Source organism: Drosophila nasuta, chromosome 2R (assembly GCF_023558535.2).
Source record: "Drosophila nasuta strain 15112-1781.00 chromosome 2R, ASM2355853v1, whole genome shotgun sequence".
NCBI lineage: Eukaryota > Metazoa > Arthropoda > Insecta > Diptera > Drosophilidae > Drosophila > Drosophila nasuta.
Window position 1 is genome coordinate 15,693,992 of NC_083456.1, and position 16,434 is coordinate 15,710,425.

The following is a 16,434-nucleotide window of genomic DNA, read 5'->3' on the forward strand; positions in this document are numbered from 1 at the left end:
TGAAGCACATTATCGTTTTTTATCGGGCGTGCGCATCAACAGCAACAAACTATGAAAATATATGTAACGTTGTCCGTCCGTCTGTCTGTTCGTCTGTCCATCGAAGGTCTCAGCGGCTGCCCCTGGCGCCAACTACAAGCAAGCCAAGCTCAAGCCAAAACGAAAGACTTAAGCAACGAACTCACACGCTGTCACTGCGTGTGAAAGAGAAAGCAACTGTATGTGTGTATGTGTGTGTGTGTGTGTTGTGCTTACTTATACAAAATTAGTCCATTAAACATGCGTAAAAACAAAACAGCCCACAACAGCAACAATAACAACATCGTAACGTAGAATCTATAACAACAATAAACAACTGTTAAATGCAGTTTGCAGGGTTTGTGTCTTGGCTTAGGCTGAGCCGTTGATTTTTTATTGGCATTTAAATCGTATGCGTTTTGATTGCATAACATTAACATAAATAAACCATTATTGGAACCAAAATATGTCTACGCTGACGTCGTCGTCGTCGTCGTTCAACGCTCGACGGTCGATGGTCGTTGCTCGTTGCTCGTTGCCAGGGAATTCCCAAGAAATTCACAGCTGGAGGCGACTCCTCAAGAGGAGGAGGAGGAGAAGGAGGAGATCTCTTGAAGTGTTTGTTGATTTCTCGTTGACAAAATATGCAACAAATTAAAATTTATGTGCGACTGCGTTGACTTATGTCTGTGACGCTGACTCTCTTAGTGTGCTTGTGCTTGTGCTTGTGTTTGTGTTTGTGTCTGTCCGCTTGGCCAGCAAACAGGATGCAGCACATCAATGTCCTTATTGAAGGGCCGCATCGCCTGTGGCTGAAATGCAATTCAATTGTTTTGGGGCGCGCTGGCATTGAAATTGACTCAAGTCGTCGATTTCAATTCAACTGCTCGTGCTGGGTGGCAATTGTATTGATTTCGACTGAGGGTCAGAATTGTAGCCTCAAGTTTTGCATACGTTGTTGTCCACATTGCAACGCGGAGCGAGCAACTGGTAACTGGCAACTGGCAACATGGCACAACTGCACCTGCCCCGACTGAGCCAGCGACTGCGCATCTCATTGTCTGCTCTGCCGCCTTTAATTAAATTTCCGAATTGTATGAAAACAGTCAACAAGTCGTAAATTTGAGCAGCGCAGAAATACTTTGTTACTTGCTTTGTGTTTGTTGCTGTTGTTGTTGTTGTTGTTGATATTGCTGAAACAGAACAATGCAAAATTTTTAATTTATGTATTTTAGCCTGCAAGCCAAAGCAGCAGCAGCAACAACAACAAAAGAACAACATCAACATCAACTCAGTCGCCTTCGCCTTCGCCTTAGCTTACATATGTTTGCTGTTGTTCTCATTGTTGTTCGTATTTTTGGGGCTGTTCAAGTGGCCGCTGGCCGTGTTTCAATAATTGCATTTAATTATAAGGCCAAAAGTTGTGCGCCACTCGATGTGATGCCGCTGCTGCTGCTGCTGCTGCCGCAGGCCGCTGTGTGGCAAGTCCAGGCCAAGCCCATGGTGCAACCTTCCAATGGATTTGTCACATTTCAACTTGTTCTTAAGGCTATGACTTGACTGTGCGCCAACGACTATGGCTAATTGCAAATGCATGTTAACTGCTTAGGAACACACAGCTGTTAAGGTCACTAAACACAACGCCAACTGCTGTGGCGCATCTCAGCTTCAGCAGCAGCAACAGCAACAACTACGTAATCGTGACTTATATAAATATATATGAATTCAGGCGGCATGTGTTAGTCAAGCGGGGCACAAGTAGGGGAAAGAGGGGCGTTGCTTGCATTTTGCATAATATTTATGCCGCAGTCGCTCTTTTGCTTTTGTTTTTTTGCCTTTTGCTTTTTAATTTATGCGAATTTTCACACAATAAATTGAACAAAACGTTTCTTCTCGCTGCCGCCGCTGTTGTTGTTCTGGCAATGCATTCGTATAATCGCATTTATACATATATATTTTTGTTGTTAGGCACTGCAAAAATTGTTTATTTTTATGCTTATTACTTCGCCTTATGTCATTTGCATGCAACAACGACAACAACTTGCATTTGCCATTTACATCTCGTAGTTGAGTCGCTGCTGCTGTTGTAACAATAAACCCATCAACACTTGACACAATCATTTATAAATGTATTATTTAAGTGCCTCCAAAGCTGCTTAATTAATTATTAATCAAAGGCGTATTTCAACGCCAGCGAGCGACGCCACCAACAACAACAGCAGCAACAACAACAACAACATCGCATTCACATTAGTCGCTATTTAACGGCTATTAAATAAATCCATTTAAATTTGAAATTTGAAATACCCTAACTTGGCCAACAAGGTTTCAAGTTATCAGCAACGATATAAATTTAATATGTTGTCATTAATAAAGCCAGTCAGTATCGCAATCATCTGTCAATTCGAATTATTGGCTATTAGCAATCAAATTGCTAATGACATTAAATACATTTGCGATGTTTTGCGAAGCTCAAAACAGAGAGCAACAATGCGTCGGTGTTGAACGGTTTCTTTCAAATTACAAATGCCTTGGCATCCAACTGTGCAGTCATAATAGCCCAACAAACGAGCCACGAAATGATCAATAAGAAATAGAAACGGGCCAACATAACAAATGGATTGACAAACGCTGACTTATCACTTTTTGGGCTAAAGAGCGTGAAGTTACACTTATCCAAAGTTGAAGAAACAACAAGCAGCGTATGAAGAGAATAAGCTACAAATTATAATTAACACATTTTTGGCCAAGTTTTGTGCGCCATATGTGCGATAGACTGGCGAGCATTGAATTTGGTAGCAGATCTCAACCCTTTCGGCGTGGGAAAAAGTGAGCTAACACTGGCAGCAATAACAACCAGAAAGAGGGCAACAATTCTGGAGGCAGTGACGCCAAAAATTAAATGCAAGGCGCAGACACTGAGCGTATAAATCAAGTTACCAAAATGCGCGCCAAATGAAAGTCAAAGTCAAAAGTCGAAGCGATCGATAAACAACAACAACAGCAACAACAACAACTGCAAAAATCGAATCAAAACTAAAGCAAAAAAAAAAAAAAAAGGGGCAACAAGCAATAACAACAACATTAACAACATCAACATCACACAACTCGCGAGTCAAAGTAAAAGTTCAATGCACGTTCTGCAAACGGGGCGTATACGCAATCGAGCGCATTAAGTTGCCCATTTTGTAGCTGGGCCAGAGGCCAGAGAAGACCTTATGCTTATGTCTCGATGCTTGAATGTTATGTTTGGGGCGCTAGGATCTTGTTAAGAGCGGGCTCATTTCATCAAGTGGGCAGCCTAATGCCATTAAAATGCACTTGAGCAGCAAGACAGCACAGCAAGCACAGCAAACGGGATTGCTGTCTCATGTCTTATGTCTCCTTTGGGGCACAAGCACAAGCTGACGAACCTCTGAACACTGAAAACTGATACAGACCAGACACAAACTCAATGTCGACTGCAACTTTGTGCTCCTCGTCGCAGATCAATTAAAAATTAACGATATGAAGCGCAGCCGCAGCCGCAAACTGGGCGTGCCAATAATATAATGAAACAGGCTCTCACAGCAAAGATCGCAAGCGAAAACAAGAGAGAGAGAGAGAGAGAGAGAGAGAGCGAAGTTTGAGGCTGCAGATGATTAAGGGCAGCTTGTTAATAGCCCTGCTGTGGACTGCTCAGGCTGGAGTACAGAGCATGTTTCAATACAAGCGAAGGAATAAAGCCGAAGCTAAAGCTAACACCGCAACCAAAACCGAAACAGTAAACCTATTTAATATGCAAAGGCATAATTTGCACACCAACGCTGAGAAGGGTTGCATTTTCTAACCCTTCATCGGTCAGACAATATGTGAAAATGTGGCTAAGCACGCAGCCCATAAATGCAAAAGCCAAAGCCAAAGGCAAAGGCAAATGCGACTAGGCAAAAAAGCGCGTGCTAAGCGCACATTCATTTTGGTTAAGAGCCAGCTGGCCAATGAGCTAGGGCTCTATGTATAATTTATATATGGTATATGCAGTTGCAGTTGTCCAGTGACAAATATTAATGACGATTTTCATGCCTTCACAAATCGGAGTAGCCCGAGTAGCCAGAAGGGGAGCTATGTAGACTTCTAGCTGACCATGTTAGTTGTCACTCCTCGAGTTGAGTTCTGCTGTTTAAAATGCACACTACTAAAAAAGACGCTTTTGGGGCGCGCTGTCTACGACGATGTTGAAAATTTCCATGCGACAAGTTGAAGTCACACAAACAAACGAACAAAAAAAAAAGGCTCGTAAAATTCATTGAGCAGCATTAATGAGCGACATTAATGACTTGTCGTTAGTCGTTGTTGCTGTTATTCTGTTATTGTTGCTGTTGTTGTGCTTGCCAGTGTAACACTATAACATTTTATTGATTTTTGTTACGTCTTGGAGCAGGTGTGATTTTTAGCAATAGTTTTCGCTTCGTGCGTGCCTCAGAAATGAGCCCCGTCTGATGTTTTAATTAGGCAAATTGTGGGGCAGCTCGCATAGCAAAACGAAGCCCAATCAACGTGCCGCATTGGGCAACCCTTCAGAAATTCACAAATTCATGTTTGCTTTTCGTATTTGTATTTGTATTTATTTCTCGTGCTGTGTGTGCTGAGCAACAGCCTGCATTGCCACGCCCCAGCAACAACAGCATGTGGCTGGAATCCGCATGAAAAGGAAATGAGCCAGGACATGGCAAAAAGAATGAACGTCCTAGTCCATTTTATTTATTTCTTTCTTTACATTTTATTTTATTTTTTTCTTTTTTCTTTGCTCGTTTTTTGTTGCGTTCTGCCGCAAACGAAATTTGAATTTTTAAATTAAATTTCACAGCCGCACAAGTTTTCCTCTGTTTTTTTTTTTCTTATATTTATTTTTATGCGACAGACAAAAAAGCGACGGAATGCGTACATATAGAAAAACACAGTGAGAGTTTGAGTGTGTGTCTGTGTGTCTGTGTGTGTGTATTATATAGTATAGTATAAGGCCGTACATTCGTCTAAATGTAACTGTTATGGCCCGGACATTTTGTTGGCGCTTTCCTCTTTTCATTTCATTTCGTTACGTTACGTTTGCAGGCAAAGAGCCACCCAAACTCAAACCCAAAGCGAGCCACAGTGACAGTTACCCAAGTCAAAGCCAGCATCAGATATAGAAATTTTCGTTGCGCTGCTGCCTGAGATCTGGGCGCTATCTCTTGCCATCTTTTCTCTTTGTGTGCGAGTGTGTGTTGGTGTGTGTTGGTTATGTGGGGGCTGCTCCAAAACAACCCCCAAAGGGCAGCTTACTGCTTTGCTGCTGCTACTGCTTTGCTGCTGAGGGTTGGCAAACGACTTTTTGCGCTGCCTGCGAACAATTTAATGAATGTTTTGTCAGATAAAGAAAGCAAGAAAAAAATGAGTTGATAAAATGTCTGCGCTGTGTGGGCAGTGGGGTAACACACACACACATATAGATAGATAGAGAGCAAGCGAGAGATACATAAACAGATACATAGCTTACATACAGCAGATACCAGAGAGCACAAACACACACACACACTCACTTCTAGCCCCAAGTGAAAGATGTTACACTGAGATAAACGTAACATTGCTGGGCAACCAGCGGCTGCCAGAGTTGCTCCCGCTCCCGCTCCCTTCTCTTCCTCTCCGCCCTCTCGAACACTCGCTCCTACATCTTGGTGCGATATCTAAGATGGCAAAGGGCATTGCCATCGCACGGCGCACAAAAGCTGCGCAATAAATAGAACTGTAGATGTCTTGTCTGACCCAGCAGTGCGCCTAACCTCCCTCTGTCTTTCCCCCCTTACCCCTCTCTCTCTCTCTCTCTCTCTATACAACAGTCACAGCTTCTCTGTGTGTGCTATATACATACAGTATGTCAAGAAACTCTTTACACACTGAAAAAAACACATATTTTTTGACTTTGCATGCAAAAATAACGCCTTTAATTATTATTTTTCAATATTTTTTTAATGCAGATCTATTATTTACCAAATTTCAAATTAGTATGTACAAAAATAAAAACAATACAACGAAAATGAAAATTTTAAATCAACAAAATATGAGTTTACACATTTTTGACACTGTCAAGAAAGTGTTTACACACTTTAGTTTTCGATTCTGTTTTGTTCTATTTTTCGTAAAAACTGTACTTTATTGTTATCTATGCTTATGCACTATTCGCTATTTTTGCATTCCTTTTCATTAAATCTTGCTACGCACTTGTCAAAAAGCTGATTTTTAAATTATTTAACATGCCTGGAGCTGGTTTGACTTTTGACGTTACCCAATCGACTTATTATATTCACCAAATTGGAAAATCTGTAGCTTAGCTAGTGGAGCTTATTGGGGTATCGCAAAAAATAATTTATAATGCTCCAAATCGAGCCGAAAATTAAGACAAACTGCAAGCAAAGTGTGGAACTGGTTGAAAAATGGATATTGACGAGCGGCCAGACCGCCTTATTATGGGCATGGTTCGTCAAAACCCCCAAATTTTGATCAGAACCCATGCCAAGGAGTTGGAAGAAGGGTGTGACACGGTCAATTCACATGAAACCGTCCGCTAACTAATTCTGCGGAGCAAATACTATTTTCCCAATTTTACTGTCAGAATGATGTTGCGCTGATGTAAGGCTGTTAACGGCTTGTGCCATACTCTAGTTGGTCCATCATTGTAGTATACCATTTTTTTGGTTTGGACATAGAATACGACGTCATCCCAATAGTTGTCCGGCGTGATTTTCATGTTAAAAGCCAAAATTTAAGCGTTTTCAACATTTACTTTCGAAAGCAGCGGCTTCTTACGCGCAACCGTTTCAACGGTTGAAGAGTGTTTGCTCCGCAGAATTAGTTAGCGGACGGTTTCATGTGAATTGACCGTGTCACACCCTTCTTCCAACTCCTTGGCATGGGTTCTGATCAAAATTTGGGGGTTTTGACGAACCGTGCCCATAATAAGGCGGTCTGGCCGCTCGTCAATATCCATTTTTCAACCAGTTCCACACTTTGCTTGCAGTTTGTCTTAATTTTCGGCTCGATTTGGAGCATTATAAATTATTTTTTGCGATACCCCAATAAGCTCCACTAGCTAAGCTACAGATTTTCCAATTTGGTGAATATAATAAGTCGATTGGGTAACGTCAAAAGTCAAACCAGCTCCAGGCATGTTAAATAATTTAAAAATCAGCTTTTTGACAAGTGCGTAGCAAGATTTCGCAATTTAATGAAAAGGAATGCAAAAATAGCGAATAGTGCATAAGCATAGATAACAATAAAGTACAGTTTTTACGAAAAATAGAACAAAACAGAATCGAAAACTAAAGTGTGTAAACACTTTCTTGACAGTGTCAAAAATGTGGAAACTCATATTTTGTTGATTTAAAATTTTCCCTTTCGTTGTATTGTTTTTATTTTTGTACATACTAATTTGAAATTTGCTAAATAATAGATCTGCATTAAAAAAATATTGAAAAATAATAATTAAAGGCGTTATTTTTGCATGCAAAGTCAAAAAATATGTGTTTTTTTCAGTGTGTAAAGAGTTTCTTGACATACTGTAAGTATTTACTTTTGTCGGCGACGCTTTTCATTACGCCTTACACAATTTTCGTGGCACATTTTGATCTCTTTCAGTTTTTGCGTTTGTTTTGTAAATTTCAATTAAATATTTAAATGTGCGACGCTTTTGTTATTGTTGGCGAGCAATGCTAACAAAATTTGCATAAATTTTATAAACAATTCAAAAATCCGCATAATTTTAGTTGGTTGCTTTTGAAAATTCAAGCAGCCGTCGCCATTTTGTGTGTTGTGTTGCAGACATTTTGTGACTTGTGGCTTGCCGCAGTTGCAAGTCCAATAAATCAACGCAAGGTGCCAAAAAGCAGCAACAAAAGTGGTTTTAAGAATATGTACTTAACTAGCAGATACCCTGTAAATAAAAAATATTGTGAAGTAATTTATTTTTATTGAATTTTGTAAGCGTTTCTTTGTGACCTTTTGCTATAAATAAGTAGCTTAAAATACATTACTTAAACTCTATATAGAAGCTGTTTTCATACCCTTTCTTCACATATTCAGAGCTTAGGGTATTTAAATATAAATTAAGCGCATTTTGTCATGCTGAAGCGCATTGAGAAATGAAAATTTATGGTCACAAGTCATATACATACATGCAGAGAGAGAAAGAGCGAGAGAGCGAATGAAATAATGTGTACACACACTCATATGACACTGTCATTGTTGTATTCTGCTTTTGTATAGTATTATTTATCGCAAGCGCCATCTTGTTGATGTTGTTGTTGTTGCTGTTGCTGTTGTTTGGCGCTTGCGCTTTTTGCATATCAATTAAAATGCGCCCTGTCAATGTTTGACAGTTTGTCAATGCGACTTCAACTTCCCTCCGCCTGACATTGATTTATGTGCAACATTTGGAGGCACTGTTAACAGTTAACAGTGCTGCTTAAATTGTCCATAAACAAGCAGGCGAACAAACAGGCAACAACAAGCAACATGTTGCAATTTAGCACCTACCAACCAGCAACCAACAAAATGGATGCCAGCCAAAAAGGATTTCGAGTTGAGAATTGAAATGCGAAAATGCGAAAAGGCTGCAAAAGTAGTGCGTTTGTTGGTTGTGTCATGTTAACAACTTAATTTATATGCGACAACGAGTTAGTTGCCTGTCAACTGGTCAAGTGTGTTGCAGCCACATAATTATCAGCGCACAGTTTGTATTTGGTGGGCGTTGAAATTAATTTTGGAATTTCTCGAGATCTCTCGCCACATTTGCACTTCGATCTGTCCGTCTGTCTGTCTGTCTGTCTCTCTGTCCGTCTGTCTGTATGTGAAATTGTTACAAGCTCGTTAACACAACACAGTGCCACCAAAAAATGCAAAACTCTGCAGACGCTGACCTCTGATTTATGTTAATGCCACGGCTTACAGTGTGCAGCATGCAGCGAGCAGCGAGCAGCGAGCACTGAGCAGCGTGCAGCGTGCAGCAAGGCGAAACCAGAACAGGTGAGCCACAGTTAAAGCCAGAAAGAGACACGGCAACAACAACAATTAAAAATCAAAGTCAAACATGATCAACGCCAGTTTAGGGCCTCGTTGCAATGTTGCTGTTCTTTTTGTTTTTGTTGCTATTGTTGTACGAGCAACATGAACAAGCCACAGAGCCTCAAAGACCCTGAAGAACTTGAGTCTCGGATTCTCCGATGCTGAGTCTCGAGTCTCGGAGTCTGATTCTGGTTTTCTGCCTGAAAACGAGGCACAGCACAGCAGACAATGTTTTGGGTTCTGGAGTTTGGGCTACGCTTCTTGTAGCCAATTCGTGGAAATTTAAGCGTGGCGCAGACATGCTCCCCAGTTGTTGTTGTGCTGTTGTTGTTGTTGTTGTCGATGTTGCTGTTGTTTTTGGGCAGTTTTGTAAAAATTGTCATTTTAATGAATTGATGCTGCTGTTAAACGTGGAGCGACTGTGACTGCGACTGCCTCGATCTGCCTCGCATGCCATTTAAAAAATGTTGTTGCCTGGTGTGTCGAGCAACTTTGTTTGCAGTCTTGGAAGGACAGAAGGACAGCCAGAGTCAACATACCTAAGACTCGCTCTCACTCTCTCTGTCTTTCTCTGTCGCTCTTCTAAACCTCATTCGCTTTGCCTGCGACTGCGTCATGCGTTAGTTTTGGCACCGTTCAATTAGCGCGCCAACATATTTGTGGGCGTGCGGCATTACCATAATCAATTTTATTCAACTTGCCACATGAGTGCACTCTTAACTAACCTTAACTAACTTTTCTTGTTCTCTCTTTTCTAGACGCTACAGTCGCTGCAGAGCGCGGCCAAGCGGGCGGGCACATCCTGCGCCAATTGCAAGACCACAACCACAACCCTTTGGCGACGCAACGCCAGCGGCGAGCCCGTGTGCAATGCCTGCGGATTATACTACAAGCTGCACAATGTAAGTACAAAGTCAAACAACTAACTAGAATCTCGTATACACATATAGAAACTATGGGATATAGCTCCCCACTCCTTTCGCTTTTTTTTTGGGCGCATCGATTTGGGATTGGGAGAGAAAGAGAAAACCCTCGTTAAACGCTTAAGCGATTTAACGCAACATTTAACAACGGCTCGAGCCACTCGAGCGATCCCAGCTCGAACGGAAAGTTCTTCGCACGGGAAACACACACACACACACTCATACACAGATTAAAAGTGACAAAAATGAAGTGTACTTCCTTCCCTTGTGCAAACCCAAAAGAGCTAAAGAGGGTGGCAGGTTGCAGCAACAGCAGCAGCAGCAACCCTGATGATGAATTGTTGATGATTATTTAAAGATGCCCAACGTGATACTTGTCGCTGCTGTTGCAAGATAAGCGTCTGGTGTTTGGCTGTGAAAATGCGATAAGCTTTGATTTTATTATGGCAAACGCGTGCGACGGCGACGGCAAACGGCAAGCGGCAAGCGGCAACAGGGCAACAGTTCAAACCGTGCAGACCGGGCAAATGGCGACGGCAAAACGGCAAAACGGCGACGGTTGCCCAGAAATTGGCGTAATTTATGTAATAGACTACGGCTCACTGAATCGCCGCCCTCGCTCTAACTCTGACTCCATCACAATGCAGCCAATGATATAGAGACGCTGTCGAGCCATGTGGAAACTAGATTTAATAACATTTTCGGGCCCTGAGGGGGAACTCCCCACTTTATGTTGGTGTATTTGAGGCTTGAGGGTTGTTTTGACCAACTTCTGGCTTATTAAATATTCATTAGCAATGCCAACAGGACGTGCACATAAACGCTTGCTGCTCAGGGTCTTTGGCGTTTTGCATACCCTGTAATCAAAAAAGTTACTAGCAAGGGTAAAAGGATGGTCAATCATCTGCAGTGCTTTTTGACATGACATATTGGGGATTTAAGTAAAGCAAATGCCTTAAAAAGAGTTATTAAAAAAGTATTAAATCTATTTAAAAAAAAATTAATTCAGCTTAACATTCTGCAGGGTATTTTAAAGCGCTTCTTTTTTCTTATTTTCCTTCTTTTTTTTTGGTTTAATGCCCGCAGTCAGTTTGTAATGAGTTTTGTTGAATGTGGCAAAGTTTTGAGAAAAATCACTTGAACTTTTGCCACATTTACATGTCAGTGGCCCCAAAAACACCAAAAAAGAAAAAAAAAGAACGGAGAAAATGATGGGCCACCTGTGTCGCTTTGCCATGTAATCCGCAAACTAATTAAGCTCTGACTTTTCAGTGGCTGCAATTGAGGAACTTGCAATCGACTTTCGATGGCAATCGGCGAGCGAAATGTTTTAATTGAGCGTGAGCGCGGAGTGTATATCAAAGTGAGCACAAGCCAAGATGCAGATGCATATGGCATGCTCTATATGCTACATTGGAATCTAATCTGATTTGCAAAACTTTGAATTGCGGCGGTTTGCAACGTGGCGTATGAGCAATGCGCCAAAAAAAGCCGCCGCCACCGCAAACGACGTTTTGGGTGGTTTGTATATGAGTGTATAACTGTGTGTGTGTGTGTGAGTGTGTGTAGACCATTAGCTGACACACACTTATACACTCACACTTGTACAAGCGCATTCATAGCGGCGAAATTTATTTTGCAAAAATTTTCTTTCAATTGGACAGTGTCCCATCTTGATAAGATGCCAATCAGCGCGCTTTTTGCATTGCATTGGAGGCAGCCAGAGCTGCCACAACTAGCTAGCAAGCTAGCTAGCCTAGCCTAGCATAGCATAGCAGTTCATTTCAATTCAATTCGTTTGTCATTTGGCCGCCATCGTCGTCGCAGTTGCTGTGTGTGTGGGCCTCTCTCTCTCTCTCTTTCTGTCTCTGTCGCTGTCTATAGTGAGCGATCTGGCCATGTGATTGTCACATTTTATGGAAATGTTGACTGCATTTAGTGCTTGCTGGCTGTATGTTTGTCTCCCCTTTTTGGAGGCAAAGCAAAAGTAAATTGGGAGCAACGTTACGCGTGTCTTCACGCACTTCACTGGAAAAGTGTGCGCAGATAATTAACAGCCAAGTGACAAGGAGCAGGAGACATCGACATCGACATCGAGTGAGTGCATCCTGTTGTCCGCTCAACAATTGATTCCTGCTGTGCACTTTGCGTCCTGTGGCGTCACAATGATAAATGTCACCTCACCGCCTAGGCTGAGACTGACCTAACGGTGCAGCTTGTTGCCTGGCGCCGTTTCAGTCAATTTATCAACAACAGGCAGCAGGCACTGTCTCTATCGTACTAACCATCTCTCTCTCTATCTTTATGCTTGTGAGCCCACCCACTCGGCCTGTCAAATTGCAAGTCAGCTGCAGCGGCGCGTGTTGCCCCATGCCCCATACACACACGTTGCACGCTCGATTAAGATTTTATGCATAAAAATCTGTTGAGAGATTTTCTCTTGAATTTCTTAATGAGCAAGGCCTGGATAAACTGAGCACATATTAACAACTTTATGCTTTGTTTAGTCGCTAATGTTGCTGTTGTTGCTATTTGTTGTTGCTGCTGCTGCTGCTGCTGCATATCAATTAAAGCTTTTTGAGGCAGCAGCAGCAGCTGCTGAGTTGCTAATTGCCACAATTTGTGCTAAACGCTAGGGAGCGTCGGCAAAAGACCAGAGACTATCAATTACCTCTCGTCCGATCAGCATCCCCATTACAGTTTGCCCAGTTGTAAGTGATACATTTGCTTAGCGCTCTTGTTTGCCGTTTGCCGTTTGTTGTTTTCGGTGCATTACACAATCAACCCTCGCTTTAGAAACTCTCAGACTCGCAGACACACACAATTGCCGGCAATTTAACAATTTCTGTGTTTGCACTGGGACACAACAACAAAAAAACAACTCAAAATAGCAAACGACGACAACAACAATGTCGTAATTCACGCCCAGGTACGCAAAGAGGGGCTGTGCACTCTCCTCTATACTATATACTATATAATGTAACTTTTCTTCTTTGCTTTTGTCATCAGCGCAGCCTCGGCGAATGGGTAACTCAATATTGTAATTGTAGCGCAATGAGGCGCGCTGCTTCTACCGCTGCTCTTGTTGTTGTTGTTGTTGCCCCTTAGATGTTCGCAAGTGATAAGAAATTGCATATGAAGCGGCAGCGGCAGCCTCAACAATGGCCAAGAGCGACTAACAAAAAAAAATGGAAGAAGGAAAAAAAATAAGTTGCCCTGGTGCCGTCGCTTGCTATCAGCGGCAACTAATCGCATTCGCAAATGTCGCTTATCTGATCGTGTAGAAATGCTTGTAATACTTCATTTTCACTTCCCGGTTCCCGTTTTGCCGTCGCTAGAGACTGCCACTGCCACTCTGCCACACAGAGTGCGTTGCAAGTTGCAACACAGACAGCGTGTGCAGTTAGCGGCATTTCCGGCCAAGGGCTGCGTTTCCCCTTTGCCCCCCCTCCACCCTGTCCCTTTACTCACTGCCTACGCCATGAATTTGCATAAATTTGACCCATTTTAACGCTGTCGCTGGGCAGCAGCAGCAGACACAGTTTATTGATTTTCTCTACTTGCAACACCCACTAAACAGCTGCCACTATTTTTTATATTTTACAGGTCAATCGTCCACTTACCATGAAAAAGGAGGGCATACAGACGCGTAATCGCAAGCTCAGCTCCAAGTCGAAGAAGAAAAAGGGTTTGGGCGGCGGCTGTCTGCCAATTGGCGGCCATTTGGGCATGGGCGACTTTAAGCCCCTCGATCCATCGAAGGGCTTTGGCGGTGGCTTCTCTGCATCCATGGGTAAGCATCAAAGCCAATGCAGAAGCGTGGACAACTTGTGTCCGGCAGAGTTGTGGAACAACATCTAAACATTTTCGTTTCCTTTTGCTTCTTTTCATTCCAGCGCAACATGGACACCTTTCCAGTGGTCTGCATCCGGCACATGCGCATATGCATGGCAGTTGGTATACTGGTGGCATGGGCGCATTGGGCGCCTCCGGTGGACTGCAGGGTGGCTTCTCCACGGCGGGTTCGCTTGGCGGTGGCGTTGTGCCCCACTCGCAGCCCTATCACTTGGGCCTCAGCTCGATGGTGAGTACCACGAAAACCCAAAAAAACCAAAAAGACTCTTTATAAGAGCATTTTGTATAAGAGAGAGAGCTAGAATCTTGTTTACTAACAAAACGTTTCGTCGTTTGCCTCTTTCTCTTCGGTTTCTTTAGGGCACATGGCGCACTGACTACACGTGATGGAGCGGGAACAATTTGAACAACAATTTGTTCAGCTAGAGCAGCGCCGATTTCAATTCAAGCAACAACTATATCTGATCTGATCTGACTTGATTTCCAAACACAATGCCAAACTGAGGACTCCCTTTGCAGCCATTTAACCTAACTTTTGGGCCACAATCAACCACAAGCAGATGTCCCCTTTAAAAAGGACAAAGGCAAGGACATGAACACCAGTGATCATCAGCTGGAGCGTCTTCAACGCCATGTGAGGGGAAGGCGACGAAGGCGATTGTGGGCCTGGTTCAAGTGCTGGCTATTCCTAATTGTAAACATTGCGTGCAATTTTTAATTATTTAAGTTTTCGTCGTTGGCCAGCAGCTAAAACAAAAGCCCATTAAAATTAATTAAAGGGCCGCACATATTATTTTTATTGCTCTTGAGTGAGTGTGTGTGAATGTGAGTGTGTGTATGCGTGAGTGTGTGTGCTGAATGATTGTGTGTAATTGTGAGTATGAATTCTGTGTTTTATTTTTCGCTTAATTAATTTAATTTCTCGACGCAAATTCGGCGTATTTAATTGTGCTTTATGAACTGCCATAAAAAAAAAGGAAAAACAAATATTAAAACAAAAGCCCAACACACAAAAAGCAAATAAATAAATAAAAGCAATTGCAAAAAGCCCCCGACAAAAACGGAATTTCATAAATATTTATATTGTATATATGTATGTATATCTGATGAGAACAAGAGCAGCATTACAAACAACAACAACAACAACAGCAACAACAGAAAGCACACAGAAACTAACGATAACTAAGCATAAAATATTAACTAATAAAATGCACGTCCAAAACAAAATGAGAAATATCTAAATCTAATCTATAAATATATATATATATATATAAACTGTTTTGTAAAAAGCAACTGCAAAATGTTTGTCCTATTTCGCAATGCAATTGAAAATTGCAAAAATACTTTAAACTGTAAATTAGTTAAATTATTAGACATTAAACAAACAGACGTGATAAACATAAACATAAATTTAAACAATTCAATAATTGTAAAATAAATTTAAAAAGGCACTTGAAAACAGCAGCAAAAAAAAATACAGAAAAAAAGAAAAGTCAAAGGAGCCGCACATACATACACATCTATATATATATGTGTATATATATACAGTATATATACATGTATATATGTTCAATGTTTAAGCCTAAGTCTTACAAGTAAAAACAACTACAAACACAAAAATGTTCGTTTAAATCAATTCAATGTTAAAGGCAATTTGTAAAATACGAAAAAAGAAAAACAAGAAACGCAAAAAAAGAACATTTGTTAGCAATTTTTGTATAATTTTAGCAAAAAGTATTTATAAAACTTGAAATAACCGCTTAAGTTCTGTGTAAATAAAATACAAATTTAGTGTTTAACTTAATTTATGTGTGAGGTATAAACAAAAAGAAAAACAAAACAAAACAAAACAAAATATAAAAGTAATATGTATATGTATACTTACCTATAGAAAATACACAGCCACACATACATGTGTGTGCGTGTGTGTATGTATGTACTACAAGTATGTTGTAAGCATATGCGATAATTAATGTATTGTAATTGGCCATATTGATAGTTGAATATATATAAAAACAAAACATACGTTTATTTAAATTTAATGGCAATCACCAGAAAATATATACGAAAAATCGAAAAAAAAACAACAACAACAAACAAACAAACAAAAACAAACAACAAAAAAATAAATAAAATAATTTATGAAAAAAAAACAACAACAAATACGTGTAATAATAATAGCGAGTGCTTCTAATTGTGTGAGAATGAGAAACGGTAACTGACGTCTAAGCTTGATTAATTGCCCCAAGATGATTGGACATAAATCGAAATCGATATCGCAGTTGAAGTCAACGGCGACGGCGAAGTCGCTGCCCAAAAAACTCAATTGTATGGCAATGTCTTTATAAATGCCCATTTATGCTTATGAATTGCTCTTTAAATTTCGATGCGTCTTCAATACAAAACGTGCAGCCGCATGCCCCACGCCCCGCCCGGCCCACAAAGTGAAGGCAGTTGGAGCGACGGCGTTCTAACGTCTTTTGGTCTCAGTTGGTCATTTGTTATGCAGCATTTGTTGTTATTGGGCGCATGAATTATGAGCTGGACGCACAGTTGCTTGTAT

The 16,434-nt window shown here is 41.2% G+C and overlaps 1 protein-coding gene across 2 annotated transcripts in view; it reads left to right on the forward strand.

Annotated features, from left to right (window-relative positions):
* The window catches only part of LOC132785927 (GATA-binding factor C), a 39,576-nt gene extending 23,551 nt beyond the window's left edge, over positions 1–16,025 (forward strand). Inside the window, exons 6-9 of one of the 2 annotated variants that reach the window (XM_060792254.1) lie at positions 9,852–9,995; positions 13,623–13,809; positions 13,913–14,100; positions 14,232–16,025. In XM_060792254.1, coding sequence (XP_060648237.1) covers positions 9,852–9,995; positions 13,623–13,809; positions 13,913–14,100; positions 14,232–14,258 — 546 coding nt within the window. In that variant the 3' untranslated portion in view covers positions 14,259–16,025. The remainder of the gene's footprint in view (positions 1–9,851; positions 9,996–13,622; positions 13,810–13,912; positions 14,101–14,231) is intronic. The other variant, XM_060792255.1, reaches the window with a different exon arrangement.
* Positions 16,026–16,434: the final 409 nt, after the last annotated feature.